The sequence below is a fragment of the Phyllobates terribilis genome, unplaced genomic scaffold, assembly GCF_046119375.1.
Source record: "Phyllobates terribilis strain yellow unplaced genomic scaffold, ASM4611937v1 Scaffold_35__1_contigs__length_13245226, whole genome shotgun sequence".
In the NCBI taxonomy this organism is placed as follows: Eukaryota; Metazoa; Chordata; class Amphibia; order Anura; family Dendrobatidae; genus Phyllobates; species Phyllobates terribilis.
In genome coordinates, this window is record NW_027362795.1 from 8,283,774 (window position 1) to 8,296,835 (window position 13,062).

The following is a 13,062-nucleotide window of genomic DNA, read 5'->3' on the forward strand; positions in this document are numbered from 1 at the left end:
GCCGGCTGCAGCCGGGGGTCACGTGATGCCTGTGAGCGGCCAGTGATAGCGCCACTCACAGGCATTATCTGCAACGGAAGGTAATTATAAAAATCCTTAGGGGCCCCGGGGAGACACATTGGGGGGGGGGGGTAATATAAAGTACTGGACAACCCCTTTAATCTCGGACAGCACCATCATGCCATCCGTGGGCTGTCTATGTTTTTCATGGACCCATAGACTTGTATAGGTCTTTTTCATCTGTGATATTGGAAGAAAAAACAGACATGTCTCCGTGAGTTTTGCACAGACACATAGTCCATGAAAATACACAGGCATGTGAATAGCATTAGCATTAACACGTACATGTGGATACGGATGTCTGAATGAGGCCTCAATGAGAGCTTGATATTTTAAGAATATCTCTTTAAAGCCATGATCCTCTAGTTACAAGGATGTATCTCATGTCCTTGGCTACTGACGTGCAGGTTAGGAAATTTTGTGACTGGGAAAGAAGATCTACAAGATTTCAACATTACTCAGGACAGAGAATATCTTCAAGAAGTATCTTCTAGTGGACCATTGGTTACATCAGAAACTGTGCAATTCTTAAATCCATGTACCCATCTTATTTTATTATTGGCATTTTGATTTCACCATTCTTATGTTTCTCTGTACAGTGGCACTGCCAGCGACCCAGATGGGCAGGAAAAAACTGAAATGGTTTAGGTTCACATACCCATTCAGTCTCCGGATATGTGGGAGTCCCTAAGGTCTGACACCCCCACCAATCCTGAAGTGATGGCATATTTTACCAATATGCCATCACTTTATACATTTTTCTCCTGCACAGTTATTGAAAATTTTTTGCCAAGGTTCAACCTTCACAGTTTATAAGTGATTGCTGTTCTCCAGACTGTGGGGCACCGTGTGATCAGATCAGCATCAGGGACACGTCAACCATCCATATTCTATTTCTGTTACAAGCCTATAGTGACCATACACAGAGCACATATTCTCTCACATCAGTTCCTTCCTCTCCTTCTCGCAGTTGCACAGAAAGTTTCCATACTGACAGGAGTATATATGGTGTTGTATGTGGACCAAGAATCTCTCATTAAATTCAAACGCACAGGGAAACTGCTCCATGAGCTGCCAGACACATTCCAGGAACTGGTCTATCACTGGGGACACCTCCTTGGGATCCCCATCTAAACTTCCATACCTTAAAAAAAAAAAATATGCTGAAGCAATGCAATTGGGGTATATGCATGCAACATCTTTTTCAGGTGGACTGCGCTCCCAAAACCGCCTGAGACTGGGAATGGCACAGAAGAACTACAGTAAGTATATTATATTAGAATGTATGGTGTTTTTTTTTGTCTCTTTTGCCGAGAGGAGGAGAGCTGATGGAAGATTTGGAAAGTGACACAGCTAAACTCAGCTGTGCTGAACCTAGCCCCACACTGACTGCTGGGCCCATATCTGAAATGTGTTGATTGATGGGATTTGAATACAGTTGATATTCTAATCATGCAGGAGGATAGACCAGGAGATCCGGGCTTTCATTATAACCCACACACTGAGAAACCTGCTGTAAGATATGGTGTGGACGTGTTCTTTTTCTAGCATCTTGCTGCCTGTTTATAATTGGACAGCATCGTACAAGGAGAAGTACATGCCCCACAGTGAAAGCTCTCTGATAACACCCACTTGGATGTAACGAAAATTAACTCATTAGGTGACAAATACTTTGATTGTTAATATCCCTGCAACAGAGATGCAAAATAAAAAAAGAACTAACAAATTTTTTTTTTCTGCTCTGAAGCTACAACGTGTTTTCAGTTCAACATGAAAAATTTGGTGAAAGGCCCTCTGTAAATAAGTGACTCTGTTTGACTTTTCCAACATATGTGCAGTGACCAGGGTTACCTGTGATTAAATATGTGTCCAAATGAAATCCAGTCTTTTTCAATTAACACCTAATAGTAATTGGGAAAAATAAAAGTTACACTATGCAAAAAATATCAACTCCGTAAATCTCCACCAGTACATAGAGTATATGAAATAAAACCTCTTACCATAAATCCTCTGATGGTTCGGTAATAGGGGTCAAGTAACAGACTGGATACAGAGCAGACCTGAGCGGTGCGATCCCATCCATCAGAACAATGAACGAGCACGCTGGCGCCCTCTTCTGACACGGCCTAAATGTGCAAATTAAATGTAAAATATTACACATTTATATAATTACAAATCTCGTTTATTCTCAGCACTAAAAGGATCATTTTTGTACAGTCCGTGCCTAGAATAGTACAAATCAGACAAGCAGCAGTAGAATATGAACAGATACAACACATCTTACCTTTGCAATGAAGATACCAGCATCTAGGATTGTTTTCACGTGTTTTAACGAGCCAGAGGATTCAAGACCCCAAAGAAATTCACCCATAGAAGGAGATCGGAGCTCACAAACTGCAATCATGAACAGAACAATAAGCTCACTATAGCAACAGATTCTGTATGTGAAGTATTTCTGCTCCAAGACTTGAGGTAGAGAATATATATATATATATATATATATATATATTTATATATATATATATATATATATATAGGGTTGTGTAGGATACTCCAAGTGAGGATATGACTTAAAAATTGTACAATGAAAATGTAAAATTCTGTATTATTTATTATATTGGGGTTGGTCACTTTATATAAAAAAAATTCCAAAAGGGTGATAAAATGTAATGTTTGGCACATACAACTATAGATTACTTCCCCGGAGTTTGCCTTCTTCCTAAGGTGCGCCTGGAGGCCATGTTTCTCCCGAGGTAAGCTATACACCTCTACCCATCTACGTGATGTACAAGAAAACATGATTCATCGGACCAGAACCCTTTCTTCTATTACTTTATGGTTCAGTTCTGATGCCCATATACCCTTGTAGGTGCTTTTGGCTGTAACCGGGTCAGCATGACAATGACCAGTGTGCATCTCCATATGTAATAAACTGCAATACTTTATCCTGACATCTTTTCTTCATAGCCAAAAGTTAATTTTTCAGCAATATGTGCCACAGTATTTCTTCTGCAGCACCGGACCAGCTGGGGCTACCGTACCTTTCGTTCCACACAAGTATCAATGAGCCTTGGGCGCCCATGACTCCGCCACCTGCTCACCGGATGTTCTACCCTGGTAGGCACTAACTATTGTATGCCAGCCACACCCCACAACACCTGCTGTTTTTGAGATCTTCTGACAACCCTCATGGGGGCACCTCTGACAAGGAGAATATTGAGATCTCTAGACATCATGATTTGTCCATTGAAAATGGAGCTGTTTAGGGAATAGAGCGCACAGAACATAGGGAAAAAAAACAGTGGAGGGGGAAAGAAATCATTTGAGGTGCTCACCTGGAGGGATTGTGAGAGTCACAGCTCCTAAACCAGGAGTAATAGAACGCTAGCTGCCATCTATAAGAAATATCTTTTATGTATTCTTTTACCCTATGCACAAAATAAACATTCATGGAAAACTATAAATTGGCAGCAGCGTGTGCAATGTCCTCAAGGGCCAACATACATACGCTGAAAGTAGATTTGCAAATAACATTTTTCGCTGTTGCCCGTTCCTGTGGCACCATTAATGTACTAGGCCTTAATGAGTTTGGTGACATAACGTCTTGTGATCGCTATTTTAACTCTCTAAGAACCAGGGAGTTTTTTATTTAAGCGCTTTTTGTGTTTATGGAGCTGACGTTTTTATTGATACCAATTTGGAGTACATAGAACGTTTTGCTAGCTTTGTATTGTATTTTTTTGTTAAGTGAGGTGACAAAGGACCCACAATTTTGGCATTTTGATTTTTTTTTTTCTGCAATGTTTACCGTAAAGGTTAATTACCATAATTCCATACTTTGATACATCTGACTTTTACGGATGTGGCGATACCAAATGTTTTTTTTTTCCGTTTCTTTGTTTTTAATAGGGAAAACGTGGGATAGTTAAAAATTATCTATTTTTTATATTTTGACTTTTTTTATTTTTTTTACATTTTTTTTGTACCCATTAGTGGACTTAAACATGTAATCCTTGGATTGCTTATATATACTGTAATACCACAGTATTGCGGTATTTACTGGAAATCATGGTTTCCTATGGCACTCAGTCTGCTGTAAAAAGTACTAAGATGGGCCTTAAAGGTAAAGGCATTTTGCCCATAGCGGTAGACCACGTGGCCACTATGGCGCTCATTAGCTGGGAAAGCCTGATGCTACAGGGCTTTCTTCTTCCGCATATCATTCTTTGAAAGATGGCCTTTGTTCCCCATCATTCAGCCTGTACTCTGTGCTCGAAGTCTCAGCACTGCAGGTGCAATGACGTCACTAGATCGGGCCCTCTGTGTGGAGTTTTTTTTTATTTTGGCAACAAGAAAAGCGTATACTGTGGGATCCATCATACATGATGTGGGGCGGCCATCATACTGTGTGAGCGAACTGTTGGGGGCCATCATACTGTGTGAGCGAACTGTTGGGGGCCATCATACTGCGTGAGCGAACTGTGGAAGACATCATACTGTGTGTGTATATGTTTGGGGGGCTGTAAGAGCATCATACTGTGTGTGTGTGTGTGGGGGGAGTAGTGTAGGTGCATTATACTGGTGGGGTTTGCCATGGGGTCATCATGTTGTCCATGTAAGTGTAGCACCCCGAGGACTCGGCTGCTACAGGGGTATTACACCTCAAGCCAGAGGTGTGGTATTCCACTCCCGGGTAAGGATGGAGTGTGGGACTGAGCTCTGTAGGCTGCATGCACTACATATGACGCGCCCCTGGGCCTGTGTCGCGCTGCGTTGCGCACGCGGGAGCCTACCCGGAGCCGGATCAGTGGAGGGTTGTAGTCTCGTGGCGGTGACCCGGTCCGTGCCCAGGGAGTCAAACTAGACGGCAGTCTATTAGTAGTAAATAGTTGATGACTACGCCACCCGTTGAGTGCAGCCAGGAAGCTGCTGCTGCAGGGCAGACCGCTGAGGCCGGTGGTAGGATTGTGCAGCGTGATAGTATAACCCCCAACGGGAGGGGTATGGCCTCAGGGCAGCCGACGTGGATGATGGGGGTAGCAGGAACCACTCAGAGACGGTACGGTGTAGTTCAGGGTCTTTACTGGTAACAACGACAGACCCTCCCGGAGTACTTGCTAGCAAACGGGGCCTGGTCAGTCTTTGAGCAGATGGGATCTCCCCTGGCCAGGCGTAGTTGTAGGCCTCCCAAACTGACTGTACTCTTCTGGCTACCTTGCTAGAAGCTGATGTAAGTAGCCCACGTCCCTGAGTGTACCGTGTGGTGCTCACCCGTATGGCCGGTGACTCGGGGCCTTCTAATGGCTTCCGCTCCACGATGGCGGTGCTGGTCCCACGCGTGTGACCGTGCCTTCGGGCTTCTGGGCCAGAGGACCTGAAATCCCCTGCCTGACGGATTCTGCTGCTGGGTAGGAGTTAGTCCCCACAGCCTCGGACTCCGGGTCCGGTAAAGAATCTTCTTAGTCAGGGCGAGCTCTGCAGCTGCCAGCCCCTGACTCCTTGTAACTCTGCTGTTTCCTATGCTGCTTCTCTTCTCCACTCTCCTTGTCTGACTCACCCTGCCTCAGCCCCGGGTTTATACAGGGGAAGTTCTTCCCCTCCCAAGACTGGGCAGGAGGTGTGGCATGCACAGGATCCCTGACCAAAGGACCTCCCACCTGCTCTCAGACATAACATTACATTACTGTGGAAAACCAGACCCCTGGGGTGCCACATTCCCCCCTAGTGAAATTTAGTACTCCGGGACTAAACACATTTAGAAAAACATAACAAAGTATAACAATAACAATACTATAAGAAAAACACATAAGATGGTTACGGCGTGTCCGCAACCGGATGCAGTCTTTGAAGAAAAGCAAAGGTGTCCATTTCACCAACACAGGGAGACGTAACCAGGTAGGGGTCTGTCCTACCCCGAGTCCTTAACAGTCTCTAGTCCATCCTGGGTTACGCTCCAACTATATACAAGGATTCCCGGTAAATCCACCAAGGTTTCCTAAAAACAACTGGAAACACAAAATTATACACAAGCAACAATACACAGATAAACATAAATAAAACTATTTTTACACTTCAAATTCTCCAGCGTGCGGGTAACTGGCCTCTAGTGGCCCTAGTGGACCTACGGAGCTGACTGTCTGGCCCTGAACTACAGGGTGTAGGAGCTGTCAAGGGTAAACTGGGCAGCTGTCTACCGGCTCTTTGTCTCACTAGGGGTACGGCAGGCTCACTATAAGCAGAGGGTTGATTCTCCTGTTCTACTCGTGTGGAGTCTTCTGCCTCCTGGACCGGCTGTTCTTCCAGCTCTACACGTTGCTCCGTAGGTTCTTGGGATGATGGTTGGAGGAAGGTGAGTACGGGTACCACAACTGCACCATTGACTTGAGTCCAAGACCGAGGGAAGTCCCCGAGCACGGTACTAACCATATCTTCCCTTTCTCCCACGGGTCGATGGTCTTCTTGTTCCTCTTCAGGGTTCCTCAGTTGTTCGGGACACTTCTTCAGGTGGTCCCGGGATACAATGGCTGTGGTTTCCCCTCCGTCTTTACTGATGGTACAGACCTTCGGGTTCTCGTGGCTTGAGGGCAGTACGGTGTACGGGTCCTTCTCCCACTGGTCATCCAACTTGTGGAGCCGTCTTTTCCTCTTCAAGACCTGCTCTCCGGGTACCAGGGGAACAGCGGGAGCATACTGGTTGTAAGTCTTCTCTTGTCTTTCCCTAGCCTGACAGAGACTTCGCTCCACGCTCTCTTGTACTCTCCGGTACTGCTGCTGCCTCTCTGTGTCCCAGTCTGTTTCTGGTGAAGTGTCCTCAGGTGTCAGGACTCCCATTTCCAGGTCAACAGGTAACTTACCAGGTCTCGCCCTCATTAGGTAAGCCGGGGTACAGTTGGTGGAACCTACCGGGATGTGGTTGTATAGGTCCACCAGATCGGGCAACTTCTCAGGCCACAGACTGCGTTCTTCCAGGGGCAATGTTTTTAGAAGATCCATTACCACCTGGTTCATTTTTTCACAAAGTCCATTAGTTTGCGGATGGTAGGGTGTCGTCCTTATCTTCCGGCAGCCATACAGATTGCAGAATTCCTGGAAGACCTCCGCTTCAAAGGCAGGTCCCTGGTCCGTCAGCACTTGGTCCGGGTACCCGTGTGGACGGCAGAAGTGCTGCTGGAAGGCTCTAGCTGCTGTTTGAGCCGTTAAGTCCTTGACGGGGACGACAACCAAGAACCGGGAGTAATGATCCACGATGGTTAACGCGTAGACGTAGCCACTTCTGCTTGGGGTCAGTTTTACATGATCCAAGGCTACCAGTTCCAACGGTTGCCGGGTGACGATGGACTGCAGGGGAGTCTTCTGGCTGGCCCGGTCCTTCCTTCTCAGATTGCACGGGCCACAGTCTCTGCACCACTTCTCGATGGTTCCCCTCATGCCTACCCAGTGGAACCGCTCGCGCAGCAGGAACTCCAGCTTTTTCCACCCGAAGTGTCCAGCTCCGTCGTGGTATGCCTCCATCACCATGGCTGCGTCTCTTCGTGGCACCACTACTTGCCAGAGTAGTTCATGCGTCCGGGAGTTGACCATTCTGCGGCACAACTTCCCCTTGTAAAGGAATAGTCGACTCTTCTCCGCCCATAGCTGTTTGGCTTCCTCCGGAGCGTCTGGTTCAAGGCGAGCCTCCGGCCGAGTCAGCATCTCCTTCACCAGTCGGACGGCAGGGTCGCTGTCTTGCGTTTCCGCCCAGTTGTAGTGGGGTAAGGGGTTCAACGTAGCAGCCTGCTTACCCCTTACCCGGTGGGAATACTGGATAGTCCCATGACGGTGGAACGCAGGGAGTTCAACTTCTTCCAGTCCCTCCGGATCTTCTCCTTCGTCCGGCAGGTTGGGCATCCTGGACAGGGCATCCGCGTTAGTATTGGAGCGTCCTGCCCGGTATTTGATTGTGAACTCGTAGTTGGACAGACGGGCCATCCACCTCTGCTCCAGGGCACCGAGTCTTGCCGTGTCCAGGTGTGTCAACGGGTTGTTATCCGTGTATACGGTGAACCGGGAAGAAGCGAGGTAATGCCTAAAGCGCTCGGTGACTGCCCATACCACGGCCAGGAACTCTAGCTTAAATGAGCTGTAATTCTCGGGGTTCCTTTCGGTGGGTCGCAGTTTTCGGCTGGCATAGGAGATTACTCGTTCTCTCCCCTGCTGAATCTGGGACAGTACGGCTCCTAGCCCGATGTTACTGGCGTCGGTGTAGAGGATGAAGGGCTGGCTATAGTCCGGGTACGCCAAGATTTCATCCCCCGTGAGGGCCATCTTCAGCTGGCGGAAGGACTCTTCTTCTAGCTCTTCCCATTTGAAGGGCGGCTTCTGGTTCTTGGCCTTTCGGGACTGGCCTATCAGGAGGTCCTGCATAGGCGCTGCCTTTTTGGTGAAACCGGGAATAAACCTTCGGTAGTAGCCTACCAACCCTAGGAACTGCCGCACTTCTTTTACGCTGGAGGGGCTTGGCCATCCCTTAATTGCGGTGATCTTATCGGGGTCGGGAGCCACTCCGTCAGCGCTCACCACGTGTCCCAGGTATTGCACCTTTGGTTTCAGGAGGTGACACTTGGAGGGTTTCACCTTTAGGCCGTAACTCGCCAGAGCTTCGAACACCTCCGCCAGGTGTTTCAGGTGGTCCTCATAAGTTTTGGAGTATACGATGACATCGTCCAGGTACAACAGGACCGTCTCGAAGTTTCTGTGGCCCAGACAGCACTCCATTAATCGTTGGAAGGTTCCTGGGGCGTTGCAGAGTCCGAACGGCATGCAGGTGAACTCGCTAAGTCCCATCGGGGTGGTGAATGCGGTCTTCTCCCGGTCCGCCTCTGCTACAGGAACCTGCCAGTACCCGCTAGTGAGATCCAAGGTAGAGAAGAAGTTAGCAGATCTTAAAGCAGCCAATGACTCCTCTATCCTTGGTAAGGGGTACGCATCCTTGTGTGTGATACGGTTGATTTTCCGGTAATCTACACACATCCTCATGGTGTTGTCTTTCTTTTTGACTAAAACTAGTAGGGCTGCCCAGGGGCTACAACTATCCCGGATTACCCCAGCCTCCTTCATGTCTCTAAGCATCCCCTTGGCGTGTTGGTAATGTGCAGGGGGTATGGGTCGATACCTCTCTTTTATGGGAGGATGATCTCCCGTGGGGATGCGGTGTTCTACCCCCTTGACTCGCCCGAAGTCTAACGGGTGTTTACTAAACACTCTCTCATACTCTTGAACCACCCGATAGACTCCTTGTTTCTGATGTGAGGGAGTGGAATCAGTACCCAAATGTAGTTGCTGACACCAGTCCTCCATGTCTTTCTTAGAGCCGTTACCTTCCTCCGGGTGAGATGGAGGCAAGGGTTCCACAGATTGTATAGAATTTTGATTAGTGGTATATAATTTGGCTAGCGTGGCATACCGGGGCAGGTACACTTCCCTCTCCCCGATATTTATTATGCGAATGGGCACCCTCCCATGGCGTACATTGACCACCCCCCGTGCTGTCAAAATGGTGGGCCTACTGTCTGAGTAAACTGGTTCTACCATTGCCTGGTAATCTCTACCTCTCAGACCAATAGCTGCCCGGCACCAAATCATCATTTCACTTTTTGGGGGCATGGCAATAGGAAAAGGGTCACACATTCTTACGCTACCAATCTCACCGCCGGAGAGTTCCACTTGTTGCCGTTGCATCAGTGCCCGGATCTCTTTCTGGAGCACCCGCTGCTCGCCGGAGCTGGCGTTCTTGGCAACCTGCTGTAAAAGGAAAATCACCTCTGCAAGACAATTTTCAATTACGTTAGTTCCTAGAGTTATTTTTGGGTGACTCTCATGTTTATCAATATCTACAATGATCAGTCCCTGTGCGGCCAGTTCGACTCTACCGATTTTGAGGGTCACCTCTTTAAATCCGATCTGTGGCACGGGCTGGCCATTGCTGGCGATGATACTCAAGTCGTCGTCAGGGTAGCGGGTAATATCCGAGTCATTCCAGTACTGCTTGAAGAGCACGTACGGGATGGTGGTGACCTGTGACCCGGTATCCAGTAGGGCACTCATGGGAATGCCATCCAGTACCACAGGCAAGACTGGACGTCCTCCCACATATCTGTCGCGCCAGTTCGATGGGCCTGGTGATCTTTTTCCTGGGGGTTGGCCCTCTACCCCAGGTTGTGCCCGTTTAAAGAACAGTACCTTTCCATATGTCCGGGTTGATTGCAGCGGCGGCAGATGGGTCGTCCGTCCTCGCTGTATCGGTCACTGGGTCTTCCTCTGGCCGGTGGGGTCCTCCTTGGTCGACGCCACGGGATGTCCTCCGGTCCGGATGCCAGCTGGATCTTCCCTGGGGTGGAAACCTGTAAAGACTGCACAGTTCGGGTTAGCGCAGCAACGCTCTTAGCTAGCTCTTGGACCTGATGGTGTAGGTCTGGAGCCGGGTCATTGTCCAAAGCCTGCGCATCAGCTCCCACAGGCCCTGCCGACAAGGGCGCCGCCTCCTGGTGGTAAGTGATAGCTGGGCGCCTGTGGGTAACAACGCCACCCGGTGCTGGTTCTCGGAGCACCCGGATAGCTCTATCCTTGAACTGTGCAAAGTCCAGATGGGGATCCTGTAAGGCCATTGCCCGCAACTGGGTTCGGTGGGCATTGCAATATAAACCCTCTATAAATTGTTCAGTCAATAGCCTGTCCTCGTTTCCCACCCCATCAGGGTCGGTCTGCTTTATGGCCCTCAGGGCCTCTTGTAGGTTTAGTGCATAGTCCCTTATACTCTCATGCGCTCGCTGCTTGCACCCGTAGAATCTAAGCTTAATCTCGGTTGAGGTGCGGGTATCAAAGGTGTCCTTCAGCCGGGTTAGTATCCCTGCGACAGTCTTCCTCCCAGGTGGCCAGGATTTTACTTCCCTTTTGGCTGCCCCGGTTAGTTGGGCCACCAGGATGCTCACTTTTTGCTCTTCTGTGAGGGGGTACACCTGGAAGAGGCTATCCAGCTTTTCTCTAAAGTCATGCAGGGTATGTGACTCCCCTGAGTACTGGGGTAGCCAAGCTGCTCCCGGGATATAGGGCATGGTGAAGGGCATAACTGCAGCAGCGGTAGCGCTGGCGGGGGTTGAGGCAGTGAAGCTCTCCTCCGTATCCGACATCTTCCTCCCCCCTAGTGGACCGTGGCCTACCTTGCGAAGATCCTCTTCCGTAGGCTGCGGCTCCGCAGTGGATCGTCAGGGTTGAGGACCTTCCGTCGCGCTCCTGTGACGTCGGCGTCTGCTGGGCTCCTTCCAGGACCTTACGCAACGTCCGGACGTGAGGCGGGGCTTCAGTTCTCGCGCGCTTTCGGAGTCCACGCCCCTCTTCTTCCCGCGCGGCGTCCTCAAGATGGCGTCCAATGGCGGGAAAACTCCACGGATGGCGGGAAGAAGGTCGAAGATGGCGCCGGATGGCGGGAAAACTTCGCGGATGGCGGGAAGAAGGTAGAAGATGGCGCCAGATGGCGGGAAACCTTCACCACTGGTAAGTTTGAACAGTCTTTGCTTTTCAGGCACGCAGTACCCGGTGGTTGCGGGCACGAAATCCTGCCGACTACGCCAAAGTTGACGCGCCCCTGGGCCTGTGTCGCGCTGCGTTGCGCACGCGGGAGCCTACCCGGAGCCGGATCAGTGGAGGGTTGTAGTCTCGTGGCGGTGACCCGGTCCGTGCCCAGGGAGTCAAACTAGACGGCAGTAGTAAATAGTTGATGACTACGCCACCCGTTGAGTGCAGCCAGGAAGCTGCTGCTGCAGGGCAGACCGCTGAGGCCGGTGGTAGGATTGTGCAGCGTGATAGTATAACCCCCAACGGGAGGGGTATGGCCTCAGGGCAGCCGACGTGGATGATGGGGGTAGCAGGAACCACTCAGAGACGGTACGGTGTAGTTCAGGGTCTTTACTGGTAACAACGACAGACCCTCCCGGAGTACTTGCTAGCAAACGGGGCCTGGTCAGTCTTTGAGCAGATGGGATCTCCCCTGGCCAGGCGTAGTTGTAGGCCTCCCAAACTGACTGTACTCTTCTGGCTACCTTGCTAGAAGCTGATGTAAGTAGCCCACGTCCCTGAGTGTACCGTGTGGTGCTCACCCGTATGGCCGGTGACTCGGGGCCTTCTAATGGCTTCCGCTCCACGATGGCGGTGCTGGTCCCACGCGTGTGACCGTGCCTTCGGGCTTCTGGGCCAGAGGACCTGAAATCCCCTGCCTGACGGATTCTGCTGCTGGGTAGGAGTTAGTCCCCACAGCCTCGGACTCCGGGTCCGGTAAAGAATCTTCTTAGTCAGGGCGAGCTCTGCAGCTGCCAGCCCCTGACTCCTTGTAACTCTGCTGTTTCCTATGCTGCTTCTCTTCTCCACTCTCCTTGTCTGACTCACCCTGCCTCAGCCCCGGGTTTATACAGGGGAAGTTCTTCCCCTCCCAAGACTGGGCAGGAGGTGTGGCATGCACAGGATCCCTGACCAAAGGACCTCCCACCTGCTCTCAGACATAACATTACATTACTGTGGAAAACCAGACCCCTGGGGTGCCACACATACATCCCATTTCCGGGGGACAGAACAACGGTACTCCCACTAAGTAAATGTGCAGGTACGACAGCGTCTGTCCCTGGCTGGAGTGGGAGGGGGGTGGAACATCCCAGTAGTGTAGGGGCAGATAGGGGGAGTACTCTGGGTAAAGCTAGGAGCTCATTGGGTGCTGGTCACCTGGGCTCACACATAGAGGGAGTATATAAGGTGGGCACCATCTTAGATCAGGGTTCAGTTCAGGCAGGAGGAGAAGAGGAGGGGAGCTCAGCCAGGAGGGCTGACAGGGAGCTGTGGCTCCGGCTGGGCCCAGCTCCAGAGCAAGGCCTGCAGAGAGAGAGGAGTAAGAAGGACCCAGAGAGAAAGACAGAGGGAACCCCAAGAACCCAGAAACAGACCAGAAAGGGTGAAGGGTTGGCGGACACGGGTACCGGA

The 13,062-nt window shown here is 50.2% G+C and overlaps 2 protein-coding genes across 4 annotated transcripts in view; both read right to left on the minus strand.

Annotated features, from left to right (window-relative positions):
- Nucleotides 1–13,062, minus strand: part of LOC141182619 (uncharacterized) — a 213,623-nt gene that overhangs the window by 102,252 nt on the left and 98,309 nt on the right. The window lies entirely within an intron of this gene.
- LOC141182707 (uncharacterized) overlaps nt 3,484–13,062 on the minus strand; it is a 73,259-nt gene continuing 63,680 nt past the window's right edge. The window contains exon 5 of the mRNA XM_073660850.1: nt 3,484–3,488. Within this exon, the coding sequence (XP_073516951.1) occupies nt 3,484–3,488 (5 nt within the window). The remainder of the gene's footprint in view (nt 3,489–13,062) is intronic.